The sequence below is a fragment of the Lytechinus pictus genome, chromosome 5 (genome assembly GCF_037042905.1).
Source record: "Lytechinus pictus isolate F3 Inbred chromosome 5, Lp3.0, whole genome shotgun sequence".
Lineage (NCBI taxonomy): Eukaryota > Metazoa > Echinodermata > Echinoidea > Temnopleuroida > Toxopneustidae > Lytechinus > Lytechinus pictus.
This window is the reverse complement of record NC_087249.1, coordinates 3,095,656-3,108,195: the sequence shown is the minus strand read 5'-3', so window position 1 is coordinate 3,108,195 and position 12,540 is coordinate 3,095,656. Positions and strand designations below refer to the sequence as shown.

The 12,540-nt window shown below is 37.3% G+C and overlaps 1 protein-coding gene across 1 annotated transcript; it reads left to right on the top strand.

Moving 5' to 3' along the window:
• The first annotated feature begins 287 nt into the window (after positions 1-287).
• On the top strand, positions 288-12,191 carry LOC129262573 (mucin-5AC-like). The gene is made up of 4 exons (XM_054900708.2): positions 288-488; positions 4,864-5,039; positions 7,326-7,457; positions 9,077-12,191. Exons 1-4 carry the CDS (start codon positions 398-400, stop codon positions 10,958-10,960), a joined length of 2,283 nt encoding a protein of 760 aa, XP_054756683.2. The 5' UTR covers positions 288-397; the 3' UTR covers positions 10,961-12,191.
• The last annotated feature ends 349 nt before the right edge of the window (positions 12,192-12,540 follow it).

Here is a 12,540-nt window from a genome sequence, read left to right as displayed (position 1 = left end):
TAGCAGGTGAATTTGAAACCTTGGACTGGTAGAAATGGGCTTACATGCCAATGAAAGTCTAGTTATGACCTTGATTTTTTTTTGCATGATGTATTAAGACAATTTTTAATTGTAATAAAGGTAATTTTTTAAATCTCACTGATTTTTTTCTCTGTGTATGACCACCCCCATTAACTTGAAAGCTGCTACAGTCTGACTTCAGACCATAGGTATAAAAACTTTCTTAAAACACAATTTAATTGTTCTAATATAAATTTCTCCTGTACTTTTTTTCATTTTCCAGATTGTTGGTTGTGATGGAGTATTGGGTTCTGGACTAACAGAAGACAAGTGTGGTGTGTGTGGTGGATCAAACACAGATTGTCACATCTTTTCTGGTATATTTGACCAACCTACAATGAAGATTGGATACCATACACTCGTTACTATCCCAGCAGGGGCTATGTATGTTAACATCACAGAGATGACCAGGAGTAGGAACTATCTAGGTAAGATTGAAAAGTATTTTGGTAATCTTTTTGACTCTATCGAAACCAACTTCAGATTGATTGATTTTATGTCATTGGAAAAACCCCAATAGTTTGGTTGATCTGGAGTCAGTATCTCCAGTGTGTACGGTGGTCATCAATTTGACCCTTACTATCCAAATGAATACAATATTAGTCATATATAATTATGTTTCTCATTCCCTTCAACAGGTTATATTTCCACTTTACCAAAATATTTTGATCATAATTGTAGAGATGTTGTGGTTCGATGGATAAGTCTCCGGACTTTGAACCACAATGTCTAGGGTTCAAATCCCGCAGCAACACCCGAATCCTTTGGAAAGGTGTCTATCTACATTTGCCAATCTCCACCCAGGTGTTGTAAATGGGTACCCGGCAGAAAGAAATTCCTTGAATCCTCAAGCGTCCAATCAGGGTAGCCTTGCTAATGTAATCAAACATTCATTTTTGTTTAATAATTTCATATAGTAATAGAATTATTCTTCATCATGTACAGTATCAATTCATTTTGAATATTGAAATATAAGCCTTTGCTATGAAACGATTCTGGTTCTGATCACCAGGGTTTCATTTTTGTCTTTTCAATTTTCAAGAAAACTTTACTAATAATATTAATTTGTGAATGAAGAAAATATTAGTTTTTACCCTAAAGTTAAAGGAACAACAGTTTCAAACATATTCATGTGTCAGCTTTTTAAAACCTTATCAAACTAGGCCTATATGTACCATTTGAGATTGAATGTCTACTCAGCATTTTTTAACATGAATACTTGCCAACTTAGATATCATGTCTTTCAAGACACTTTAAGATCAGTCAGGAAAACATATAAGTGATATCAGTCTTTGCCACTATAATTCAAAGTCATGTACTGAAAAAAAAAAGTGATGATTTTATACATTGCAGGATCAGCATTACAACTCATCAAAATTTTCCAGTCATTTCTAGTTTATATCAGAAAGCATTGAAATGGTAGTACATCACTTTCCTCTTTTACCAGATATGTTCATATCAAAGTTAAGCGTATGTTTTCATGGTGTTTCATGTTTTACAAATGTTAACTCTTCAAAGTCTGAGGCTTCATGAAAGCCTTCATTAAGCTCTAGTAAATCTTAAGATTATTGATCTATTGAAGGTTGATTTAAATGTCATTTAAAAAGAAACACTATATTATAAATGCACATGTATGTTATGGGGAAATTCTATTAAAACTTAACATTTTTTGGGGGGTAAAATTTTGACTTTAAAAGCATCTTCTTGCAATTCCTGCCTGCCCAACACCTTAGTAAAAACAAACCCACACTCAGTCACTTTGAGGACTAATCAATAATTAGATTTCTGAGGTTTCATAAAATGTGAAGTTGAAACAATTCCAAACTTTTCCTGTGCGAACATAGCCATCGATCATTTCCTTCAAATTTGACTAACGATGTTGGCTGGCCTCAAAGGTTAAAACCCCAGGTCTGATACACCTGCCCTCTCCCCTCCGCTGTTAATGACCCAAACCCTGAAGAGTGATTTGATACTCCTTAAGGTCTTTCAATGTCAAGGTACAAATATACCAAATTTAAACGAAGGGCTTGTTTTTTCACTGCTTTCATCAAAAAGTTGTTTGGCCTGTACTTAATAATACCCTTTTCAAACTGGCCTCTTCATTTTTCCCCAGCAAAGTTCGCCGGCGAACTTTTCCGGCACGCATTCCTCACTTCCCCGGCGAAGAAAAAATGTACCCTTTCGCACTGACATCTCTTCCCCAGCGAAAGTCAACGGGTGATTTGCTCGGGCGGAAGTAAGTGCAAACCCGGTGTCAATGAAAGCGCGCTCTTTTTTTAATTTGAATTTTAATCGTACTCTTTCCTTATTAATTGCAGATACCTAATTAATTTTATCAGTGAAGTTTTGGAGATGACGGCTGGTAAACACTTCTCAGCAGCTGCTGCTGATCAGCTTACTTGGCACGTCCATGCAGAATTAGAATGAACGAAAAGAAAATTGTAAACATTGCTTCAGACCGATTACAAAAAGGTTTTAAAAAAATTACAATATTATTCTAGAAATATTAGAAGCAAAACGAAAGAAGAATCAAAGTATTTTGATATTTTAAGCACATTTTTAGCATGTAAACTAACACTTGTATAATAAATATCGTTAGTGAAAAAAAAACTGTATGTTCGAGGGTATTTAACTCGGCGTTGACATTGCAATGTCATGTCTAAAGTAAAATGACATACAAGTATTACAAATGAGTAATATAGAGTATGTCAAGAAGACATTCATTTGAAATTAGTTAATGTAAACACATATATATAAAAAAAAAAAAAAAACTAATCATTAAAAAAATTCAAGAGAAAAGTAGGTCTTATATGTCCTTCCTGAATGTCTCTGTTATATTATCAAACTTTATTCACAATGACCTGAATTCAACTTCATTCTAAAGGAGCCGCTAATAAATCACCCACCTAACAACATTTCAATCTGTGTTATCAAGGATTCCACCTGTTTAACAGAATGAAATAAAGCAGATTTGAGAGTCCCAGAACATTGAACCCATGGAATAGTTCATCATGTTTCCTAACCAGTTGCCATGTTTGTTACAACCTTGTTTCAAACAAGAATGTGAAAGTCCATCTTATGTTAGTCAGCTCTTTTCCACTTCTGAATCAAATGTTCACTATATTGATAGTGAGTGAGATTGCAAAGTTATTTTGTCCCCCACCCTGTAAATTTTCAAAAGCACCTTGAAAAAGGGTTTGCATTTTGAAATATTTTGTTGTGAATTGTTTAGTGAATAAATGATATATTTGGATGATATATTGATATATTTATGAACAAGTTACAACAGTGTTACATCACTTACATGTACCCTGTATGAAATAAATATATTTCATTATGCCTCCAACATGATGTGGGCAGCCTTCACCATTGCACTCCCGCTATCCCTAAGATGCTATTGGACTGTTCCATTGCTAATATAACTGCAGTTTGATTTAACAACATTTCAGTTTGGAGCCAACATCTACATCCACCGCATTGTCCTACATATGCACAATTTGAGAGTGTTTCATGACAGGATTGTTGGATGCTTTATCCAATAAAATATGTACTATCTGACAGTTACCATGATAACAGACATCTGAGCTTCCTAGTCAATCAAAATCAAGGAGAGTTGTCAGTTCTGACAATTTGTCAGACTACACATGTTGGTGAAACGCTCCCCAGATGATAGAACTTGTCATGCCTTTCTCTGTTTCCTCCATTTGTCCTGGTGGATATTTCATCAACATTTGTCATCTGACAAGTTGTCAGATCTGACAGCTTTCCTTGGTTTTAAATGGCTGAGAGGCAAAAAGTGTCTGTTACTATGGAATCTACTGGATAAAACAGACTTTGTCAGGTAAAAAATCTGACAAAGTTTTGTGAAATGCTCCCCAGAACTCGGGTGCCTGTATTCAATGGCGGTTGAAGCATTGACTATCCAGGAAACTACTCTGCTGGTGGAACCAATGTGATTAGACAAGATTAATAGAACCTTTCTCTGTTTCCTCCAGTTTTTTAGATCTCGGGTGGAAACCCTGTATTCAATGGCGGTTGGAGCATTGACTATCCAGGAAACTACTCTGCTGGTTGAACCAGTGTGGTTAGACAAGATTAATAGAACCTTTTTCTGTTTCCTCCAGGTCTTCAGATCTCAGGTGGAAACCCTGTGTTCAATGGCGGTTGGAGCATTGACTATCCAGGAATCTACTCTGCTGGTTGAACCAGTGTGATTAAACAAGATTAATAGAACCTGTGATGTCTTTCTCTGTTTCCTCCAGGTCTTCAGATCTCAGGTGGAAACCCTGTGTTCAATGGCGGTTGGAGCATTGACTATCCAGGAATCTACTCTGCTGGTTGAACCAGTGTGATTAAACAAGATCAATAGAACCTGTGATGTCTTTCTCTGTTCCTCCAGGTCTTCAGATCTCAGGTGGAAACCCTGTATTCAATGGCGGTTGGAGCATTGACTATCCAGGAAACTACTCTGCTGGTGGAACCAATGTGATTAGACAAGATTAATATAACCTTTTTCTGTTTCCTCCAGGTCTTCAGATCTCAGGTGGAAACCCTGTGTTCAATGGCGGTTGGAGCATTGACTATCCAGGAATCTACTCTGCTGGTTGAACCAGTGTGATTAAACAAGATTAATAGAACCTGTGATGTCTTTCTCTGTTTCCTCCAGGTCTTCAGATCTCAGGTGGAAACCCTGTGTTCAATGGCGGTTGGAGCATTGACTATCCAGGAATCTACTCTGCTGGTTGAACCAGTGTGATTAAACAAGATTAATAGAACCTGTGATGTCTTTCTCTGTTCCTCCAGGTCTTCAGATCTCGGGTGGAAACCCTGTGTTCAATGGCGGTTGGAGCATTGACTATCCAGGAAACTACTCTGCTGGTGGAACCAATGTGATGTACACCAGGTCGGCCAGGAGTATGAGTAGCAGAGGAGAACAGATCCTCATCATGGGACCAACATCAGTAGATTTGGATGTGAAGGTAGGAGAATCTATTACCACTTATATGCTTTTCACATTGCATTTCCTTAACCCCATACTATCCTTAACCCCGGACTATCCTTAACCTCATACTATCTTTTTTTGGATTCACACTGTCTTTCTTAACCCCATACTATCTGCTTAGCCGGGGTTAACACCTTTACCCCGGACTATCCCACAGCTCATGAATATTGATTATTTTACCATACAGAGCGTGATTAACGTGCAATTTCGACTTCTGTGATTGGCTATTGCTTAGCCCCACTTTTCCTTTGCCCAGTTTCGTTTCACACTGCATCTCTTAGCACCGCAATTGTGGTGCTAGCACCACAATAAGCTGGCTAACCCTGCTTTTTTGCAGGGCCAGATAGTACCGTACTATTTACCGTGCTAGCCCACTTTGCTAAAACGTAGTGTGAAAATGAAGTGGGCTAAGCTTAACCCCGGGAAATTGGTGGGGCTAAGGCCCCCCTTAGCCCCACCAATTTCCCAGGGTTAAGGAAAAAAAGTACAGTGTCAAAAGCATATTAGTCCATTCCCACTCGGCTAATGCCCACTTGGTCTCTTCTTACATGGTCTAAGCTCTAATCTCGTTTTGTCTTCTACCGGTTACTCTAATAATATTATTTTAGTTCAAAATGCCTCTACTTTAGAGTTTACTGACTCAATTTAAAGTTAAACTACAATAATTCTATTTAGCACACACTTAATCTTATATTCTATCTCATTAAACTGGTACAATAATAAACCCAAACTTTGTTAGATGAAGAGGGAATAAGAAAAATTAATTGCCAATTTAGCAATGAAATCTTAGTAATGGAAGAAGAATAAGCTGTTTTCATTCGCCATGACCATTGCTTATCCTAGCTATTATTTATTTCAATCTGTATGTGACATCCAATGGTTTGTTTTGATTACCTTTGAATTTGTTCTGTTTGTTGGTTTCTTATACATACAATTACATGTATATCATGTATCATAATTATCATCTGCAGTCCTTGCTCCTTAGTTGACACTCCATTTTTGTCACTCTGTGATGAAAGACATTCTGTTTTCCTCCTCTATACTGTTAACTTCCCAGTCTTGATTATTAAAAAAACAAAATATTGAACCCTTACACAAACTGGTATTAGACATCAAGATACTCACTTAACACATAGCCATTACTAGTGCAGACGGAGTGATATAATCTTATCTATTTTCTATATATAAACATTCTTGATGGGTTTAAATTCAATTTTGTAGTGAAAACCGTGGGGAATGGTACCTTGTCATCATGGTTCTGGGCTCACGTAGGAGTATTGGTTCCTGTTTATACAGAGATTCTCATTGACATTTAATGAGATTCTAAATACAGTACCCAACTGATGAGATGCATACCTGTATCAAGTAGAAAAAGTAGAAAAATCATTGTTTTAAATGCTCATGGCATGATACCATAGATTGAACATATCTGTCAGTGAGCAACAATTGAATGTCAGAGACATATTTGAACAAAGCTATTTCTTACTCATAGCTCCCAATGCAATTTGTTGCTACAAAGTAAAATAGATAGAACTGCTTGATCTGTCATTGGGAATCTTCGTAAAATATAGATATTATATTGTTCAAGTATTTGTCACTTCCTATTCTTTGTGCAAGACATGTGTTACTTGGTTGAGCTGTTGAATCAATCAATCATTGGTGTTAAGTTATATATTGAATGGTGATGTGCTGATATGTGACATTGACCTGAATTTGGTCAATTGAGTGTCACATTCAATAATTAAAAATGAAGTTTAATGATGTATGTGAACACTTATTTGTTTATTCAATATTCGAATAGAACAGATGTAAAAATAATGTTGAAATGCAATATGCTTCATTCATTTTAATCAGTTTATCATTCTCTATTTGAAAACTTTTTTTCATTCCTTTCTGCAGTTTCTTGAAGGTGAATTATGGCACATATTTGCAATCATTAATTCCTTTTGAAAAGTCTTCAAACATGTCAACATTGATTGATATTCCTTTAGTGGTACCCTATATGTCTAATGAATTTTTTGCAGAATGCATTTTTTATCCTTGGGATTTTTGTAATTGTTCCTCAAACGAATATTAATAGAAGGTGTAATGATGCATCATATAATTCCTTTGATGGTGATTAATCCATTGTATGCAGCAACTGGTTGCAACCTATACCAAGTCTTTGAAGACTTACAGCATCTCGTAGTCAACAGGTTAAATGTTCTGCATTTGTATTATGACTGATGAAGGCAGTGACTCTTCATACCTTCTTCTCTTACAGATCATTTACCAGGAAAGAAATCCCGGAATCTCCTATGAGTATGTCATTCCAAATCCTCCAGAGGAGAAGGAAGAGCGTCCCCCACCAAGACGTCAGGAGGAGGAGGAAGGTGGGAGGCAGACATCACAGCAGGTTAGTGAGGAAGTTGTTCCTTGTCATATTATCAGAGGAATTGTCAAATAACATACTTATCCCACCACTGCCACCGATTTGGAAAAGTTTGAATGAAGCCAAAGTGGTGATGGAAATGAGAAAATGAAGTTAAGAAATTTTGACATTAGTCAATACCTGATTGTTCATTTACCTATTTTTTTGTATGTGATCATAAAACTTGTCATATTACACTTTATATCCTACTCTTACCAAAGAAATGGTAGAAGAGTAAGGATGGTGTTCATCAGATAATTTTATACACGATATCTCACTGCTATGCCACTGGTTAAAGTTTGAAGCTAATTTGTATTTTAAAAAGCAGTTTAGATATAGGCCTACTGACACTGAAAAAGCTTATTGTCAATTTTGTTGATCAGTAATACTAACAAGAGCAATTTTTATTATGATTTTGAAATTTGATAGTTGATTTTTGTTTTCTGTTGTGTTATCTTTGCTGTGATGTAGACTGATAAAGCATCAAGCTATTTTGCTTTATGGGAACAAGTCATTGATATAATTTAGATATTTCACTCATTTCTTGATATTTTTTATTTGAAAATCTAAATAATATTGAATTTCTGTTGTACTGAACTCCTACATTTTAGTAGAGGTCTAAACCAGCTTGCAGGAAGTGTCTTTCAAAGTTGTTTATTTCAAGATCTCTGAGTATCTTGTTATCCTCCCATTGTGTGTTTTTGCTATTATAATTCCCAATAAAAGTTACTCTAATATTCAAAGCACATGTCCACACTCTCCATAATAGAAAACAACTTTGTGTAGACCATCAAAAATAGCTTCAAAATATTTATGACGGGACCTTGTATAGCATCCAGGCATGATAAAACTAATTTGACATTTTGGGAGACAGAAACAGCTTATAATCTTGATCGATTGTCACCTTTAATGGAATAGGAATGGTTATCATTGTGCCATCTGGTATGGGATCCCATGTGGATTAACAACTAGTTCCTCACACACTTAAGGGACATTTAATAAACCACATTTCCATTTACTTGTCATAAAAATAGATTTCATATGTATGTACTTTTGAAGAGTTAATGCTTTACTCACACTTCAGTCATAAGTGATGTACAATGCAGGATACAAAAGGAGGATGTTTCACAAATCCCAGATTCATGCCTCTACTTTAAATCTTGTGTAGGAGTTTGTCTTTTGTATTTTACCATTGGTGACTAACTGTCATTTCTTATTATTGCAAGTATATGAATGCAAGTTGACAAATGATTAGTAATACAAGTTCTTTTTCTTTGAAGTTATGGATTTGGATTTCCTTTGATAAGATGTGGCTTCTTCAAGGAGCTTGGATTTCTAAAAAGTTAAGTTTAGGTATAGAAGCATCATTACCAATGTCATGTATACATTTCACACAATCTGATGATAAAATACTATGAGGTTTTTATCTCTGTATGCATAACTGACAATTTGATTTACATTTCTTGAAAAGTGATTTTCAAGAAGATTGGATCTTTGTTAATATTTTGACATTTTAAGAGCATTTTTTTATTTGATAGAAGGGTAACGAAAATGTCAATTCAAGACCATAATCATGATTCCCTCTAATTTTTTTCTTGTAATAGAACCCAAGGGTACAACCCAAAGCTACTCGACCTCCATCGACTACCACAAGACCTACTACAACACCTCCAACAACAACTGCAAGGACTACAACACGTAGTACTATAAGACCAACAACAACTGTTCCTACAACACCACCACCACCCCCACCTCTGACAACCACAAATGCACCAATCAAAGAGGAGCAGCCTAAATCTGTAGGAGAGAAGGAGATGAGCATATCAAGTGGTGTACTGCCAGGAAATGGCATGGGAGACAAGGAAACGCCTGAAGGATACCCAGGAGTTAGGTATACCATCTCAGAGTCAGAAGAAACACACAGAGAGAATCAAGGTCTAGAAGCAGGTCCAGAGGGCAGGTACTATAACAGACCAGAAGGGTCTCCATTGTCAGGAGTAAGTACAGTGTCAGGGTCAGTATCAAGAAGCAATCCTACAGTGCCAGAAGGTCAGAGACCTTCTGGACCTTCTGTAGAGACTGGGCTGGGGAGCAGTAGACCTTCTAATCCAGGTAGATCAAACACAGGCCGCGGACGTGACACTATTTATGTCCCAAGTGAAAGTTCTGGCAATGTACCAGCAACACAGACTGAGATCTTGCGGGGTGGAGAGAGGGGCCAAGGAGAAACTCCCAGAGAACAAGGTCAAGGAGATGCAACCGGAAGGGCCGTGCCACCAGTTTATGTTTCTAATCCGCAACTAGGACGTGGGCCATCTCCTGCAAACTCAGAGAGACAAACATCAGCAACAGGTACAGGAACTCAAAGAGAACCAGAACAATCTCGTCCTTTTTATGGGTATTACCCAACCGGATACAATCCTCCCGAAACCAGAGTACCTGAGAGTGATGCCATTCCTCCTGTTTCAAGTAATTCTCAATTAGCCTCTCAGTCATCGTTCAATAGACCTACAGGTAATAATCCACCAAATCCACAAGGTTCTTCAGGCAGTAGCAGGCCTTTCAACTATAATCCAAATCTTCCAGGTGGGAGAGGAACAACTGATAACAGTGGACCTAGAGGACCGTCCCATCAAAATTTAGGAACAACTGCTCAATCGGGAGTTACCAGTGGTAGGTTTACTTCAGGAACAAATTACAATCCACAGTCCCGGTATCCTACAGGAAACAGAAACCCAAGCATTGGTCCTAATCCAGGACGCCCGAGACCCATGTATGGAGGAGATGAGCCAAGTGGTGATATAGTATACAATCCAAATTACAGACCACCTACTAATCAGGGTTTTCCTCCTTACAACAGCCAGGGAGTACCATCACGTGGACAACCATCAAACCCTACAGGACAGGGAATTCCAGTGAATGGGCAGGGTACACCTTCCCAAACAGGAGGATATAGGCGTCCTGGTGTGGGGCAGGACCAACCTACATTTGGACAAGGGCGACCAAATATTGGACAAGGAGTTCCAAGTCGGGGCCAGGGGGTACCACCCCAGACAAGACCTGACCGTTATCCTTTCCGACCAAACCCAGATGCGATCCCAGACATGCCTCCACAGACGTCCTCTAACCTTCCCCAAACTAGCGGACAGATTGGCATCTACCCCAACCCTGGTCAGCAACCACCATCTGGACCTATCTTTGGGCAGGAGAATCCTGAGACCAACTACAGCCCATTAAACAGTGGAGTTCCTAGACCAGTTGTCCCAATCGGGGGTGAGGAACTTGATGCTTACACCAGTGAAGACTACAGCTCAAGCATCCCAGAGGAGGGGCAAGGCAATGAAGCCACTTTTGATAGGCTCCCTGGTGAACCTCATCCTGCGGTGAATCCAGAAGCTCTTTACATATGGATGGAGACGGGGGTTACCGAGTGCTCTGTGTCATGTGCAGGAGGTAAGTCCCATCAGTTCTTAAATTCAATAACTTAAGTTTTGAGCAGAAGCATTAACCTTAATATCAGAATAGTTTACTATCAAGTGTACCATATGCTTGTCTTACTATCGTGTTATACTTGGTGAAAATCCACTGTAGGTTTCAGAGTTCAATAATCATTTAAAAAACTAACTCTGAATTTCCCACAGTCCTGTTGCACTTAACTTTTCTGCATGAAGTCTGAAATACTTTTGGCAAGACTTCTGATTGCACACACTTTGAGTTTAATCAGATTATGAAAATAGGTGTTCTGAAAAGGATCAAGTACTTACATGAATTCAAGCCAAACTGATATGACAATTTTGAAATTCTATAGCAATCATCTTAGACACTTGTTGATTTAGCAGGAGATAAACCTGTTATTTTCGCACCGCCACCATCCATATTCTGACAGAAGAGGCAAAAGACATTCTACAAATCAGTTTAAACAGGAAATAAATATTGCAAAATCACCTTGTTGACAGAATGTTCCTTTCAAAGGTGGATTATTTTGGTCAAAATTTGTCAAGAATATTTGTTTTCAAAGGCCATCAACAAACATCCTGAGGGGGATGAAACAATTATTGTTGTATTTTTCTGACTAATTTTTGTGACGTTGATTGATTAAGGTCTTAATCTTCTCCATTATCCCTTTTCAGGTTATTTATGCATTTTTAGGAGCATGATGTATTATTTCATTTTATATTTGCTTATGAAGATAGTTGCCAATCAAATGAGATTAAATGAAAATAAACAATTTTACGTAAAACTATTACACGATATGAATGTTTAATATTTCCTCTTCAAAGTCAACCAAAGTTGATGAATTGGACCAGAAAATGTAGGAAGTTGTCAATTGAAGTTTGTCTCTTGTGGGACATTATTATCTTAGGGTTGCAATATTAAGCTTTTATATGATAAGGTGTATTTTTAGAAGACTTGTTGATTATAATATAATATAGGCCTATATGAAATAGATATTATTTGTTTATAAATTCCATCTGACATGCTTACTGATTATGTGCTACAGGGTATTTCTTGATATTGGCTTATATGTCCCTGCAAATGTCAACAAATTTTACCAAGAAGAGAATCATAATCATTTCAGAGCAAGGGCAGACCCAGGATATCCAAATTAAGTTTGATTTATTTATCTTTACATTTCCAACAAAAATAACATGCATCCAATGTAAACAATTTTGAACTGTACAAATAGGTAAATAGTAGGCTAGGCCCTAAATAGATTGTAGATTTTAAAAAATTGAAAATAGAGGGGACTGCAAAGAACTGAGCTTGTATGCTGCATTCCTCTTGTACATGCATGGAAAAGATACAATATTATTGTGAAACTAGTATGGATAAACTAAATGGGGGAGGGGAATAGAAGGTCAATATCAAAAATTAACATAAGGTTTGAAGTAATCTATCCAAATTGGTAAATTTTCTCTCCCAGGAAAATTTGACAAGCTGAAGAAAATAATGTCATCTGGTGCACCTGTGCACCCCTCCCCCTCACCCCATCAGATCTTTCTTGTCCATGAAGTTGGTCAGGATCACATGTTGTGTTGCCTGATGGGTTGCATGAGTTATTTTGACT

Excerpts from the sequence above, each read along its gene's own strand:
- LOC129262573 (XM_054900708.2), top strand. The coding sequence starts at position 398 with ATGAAGATTGGATACCATACACTCGTTACTATCCCAGCAGGGGCTATG. Across the intron at positions 489-4,863 it reads CAGGAGTAGGAACTATCTAG|GTCTTCAGATCTCGGGTGGA; the intron begins GTAAGATTGAAA and ends CTGTTCCTCCAG. Across the intron at positions 5,040-7,325 it reads CAGTAGATTTGGATGTGAAG|ATCATTTACCAGGAAAGAAA; the intron begins GTAGGAGAATCT and ends CTTCTCTTACAG.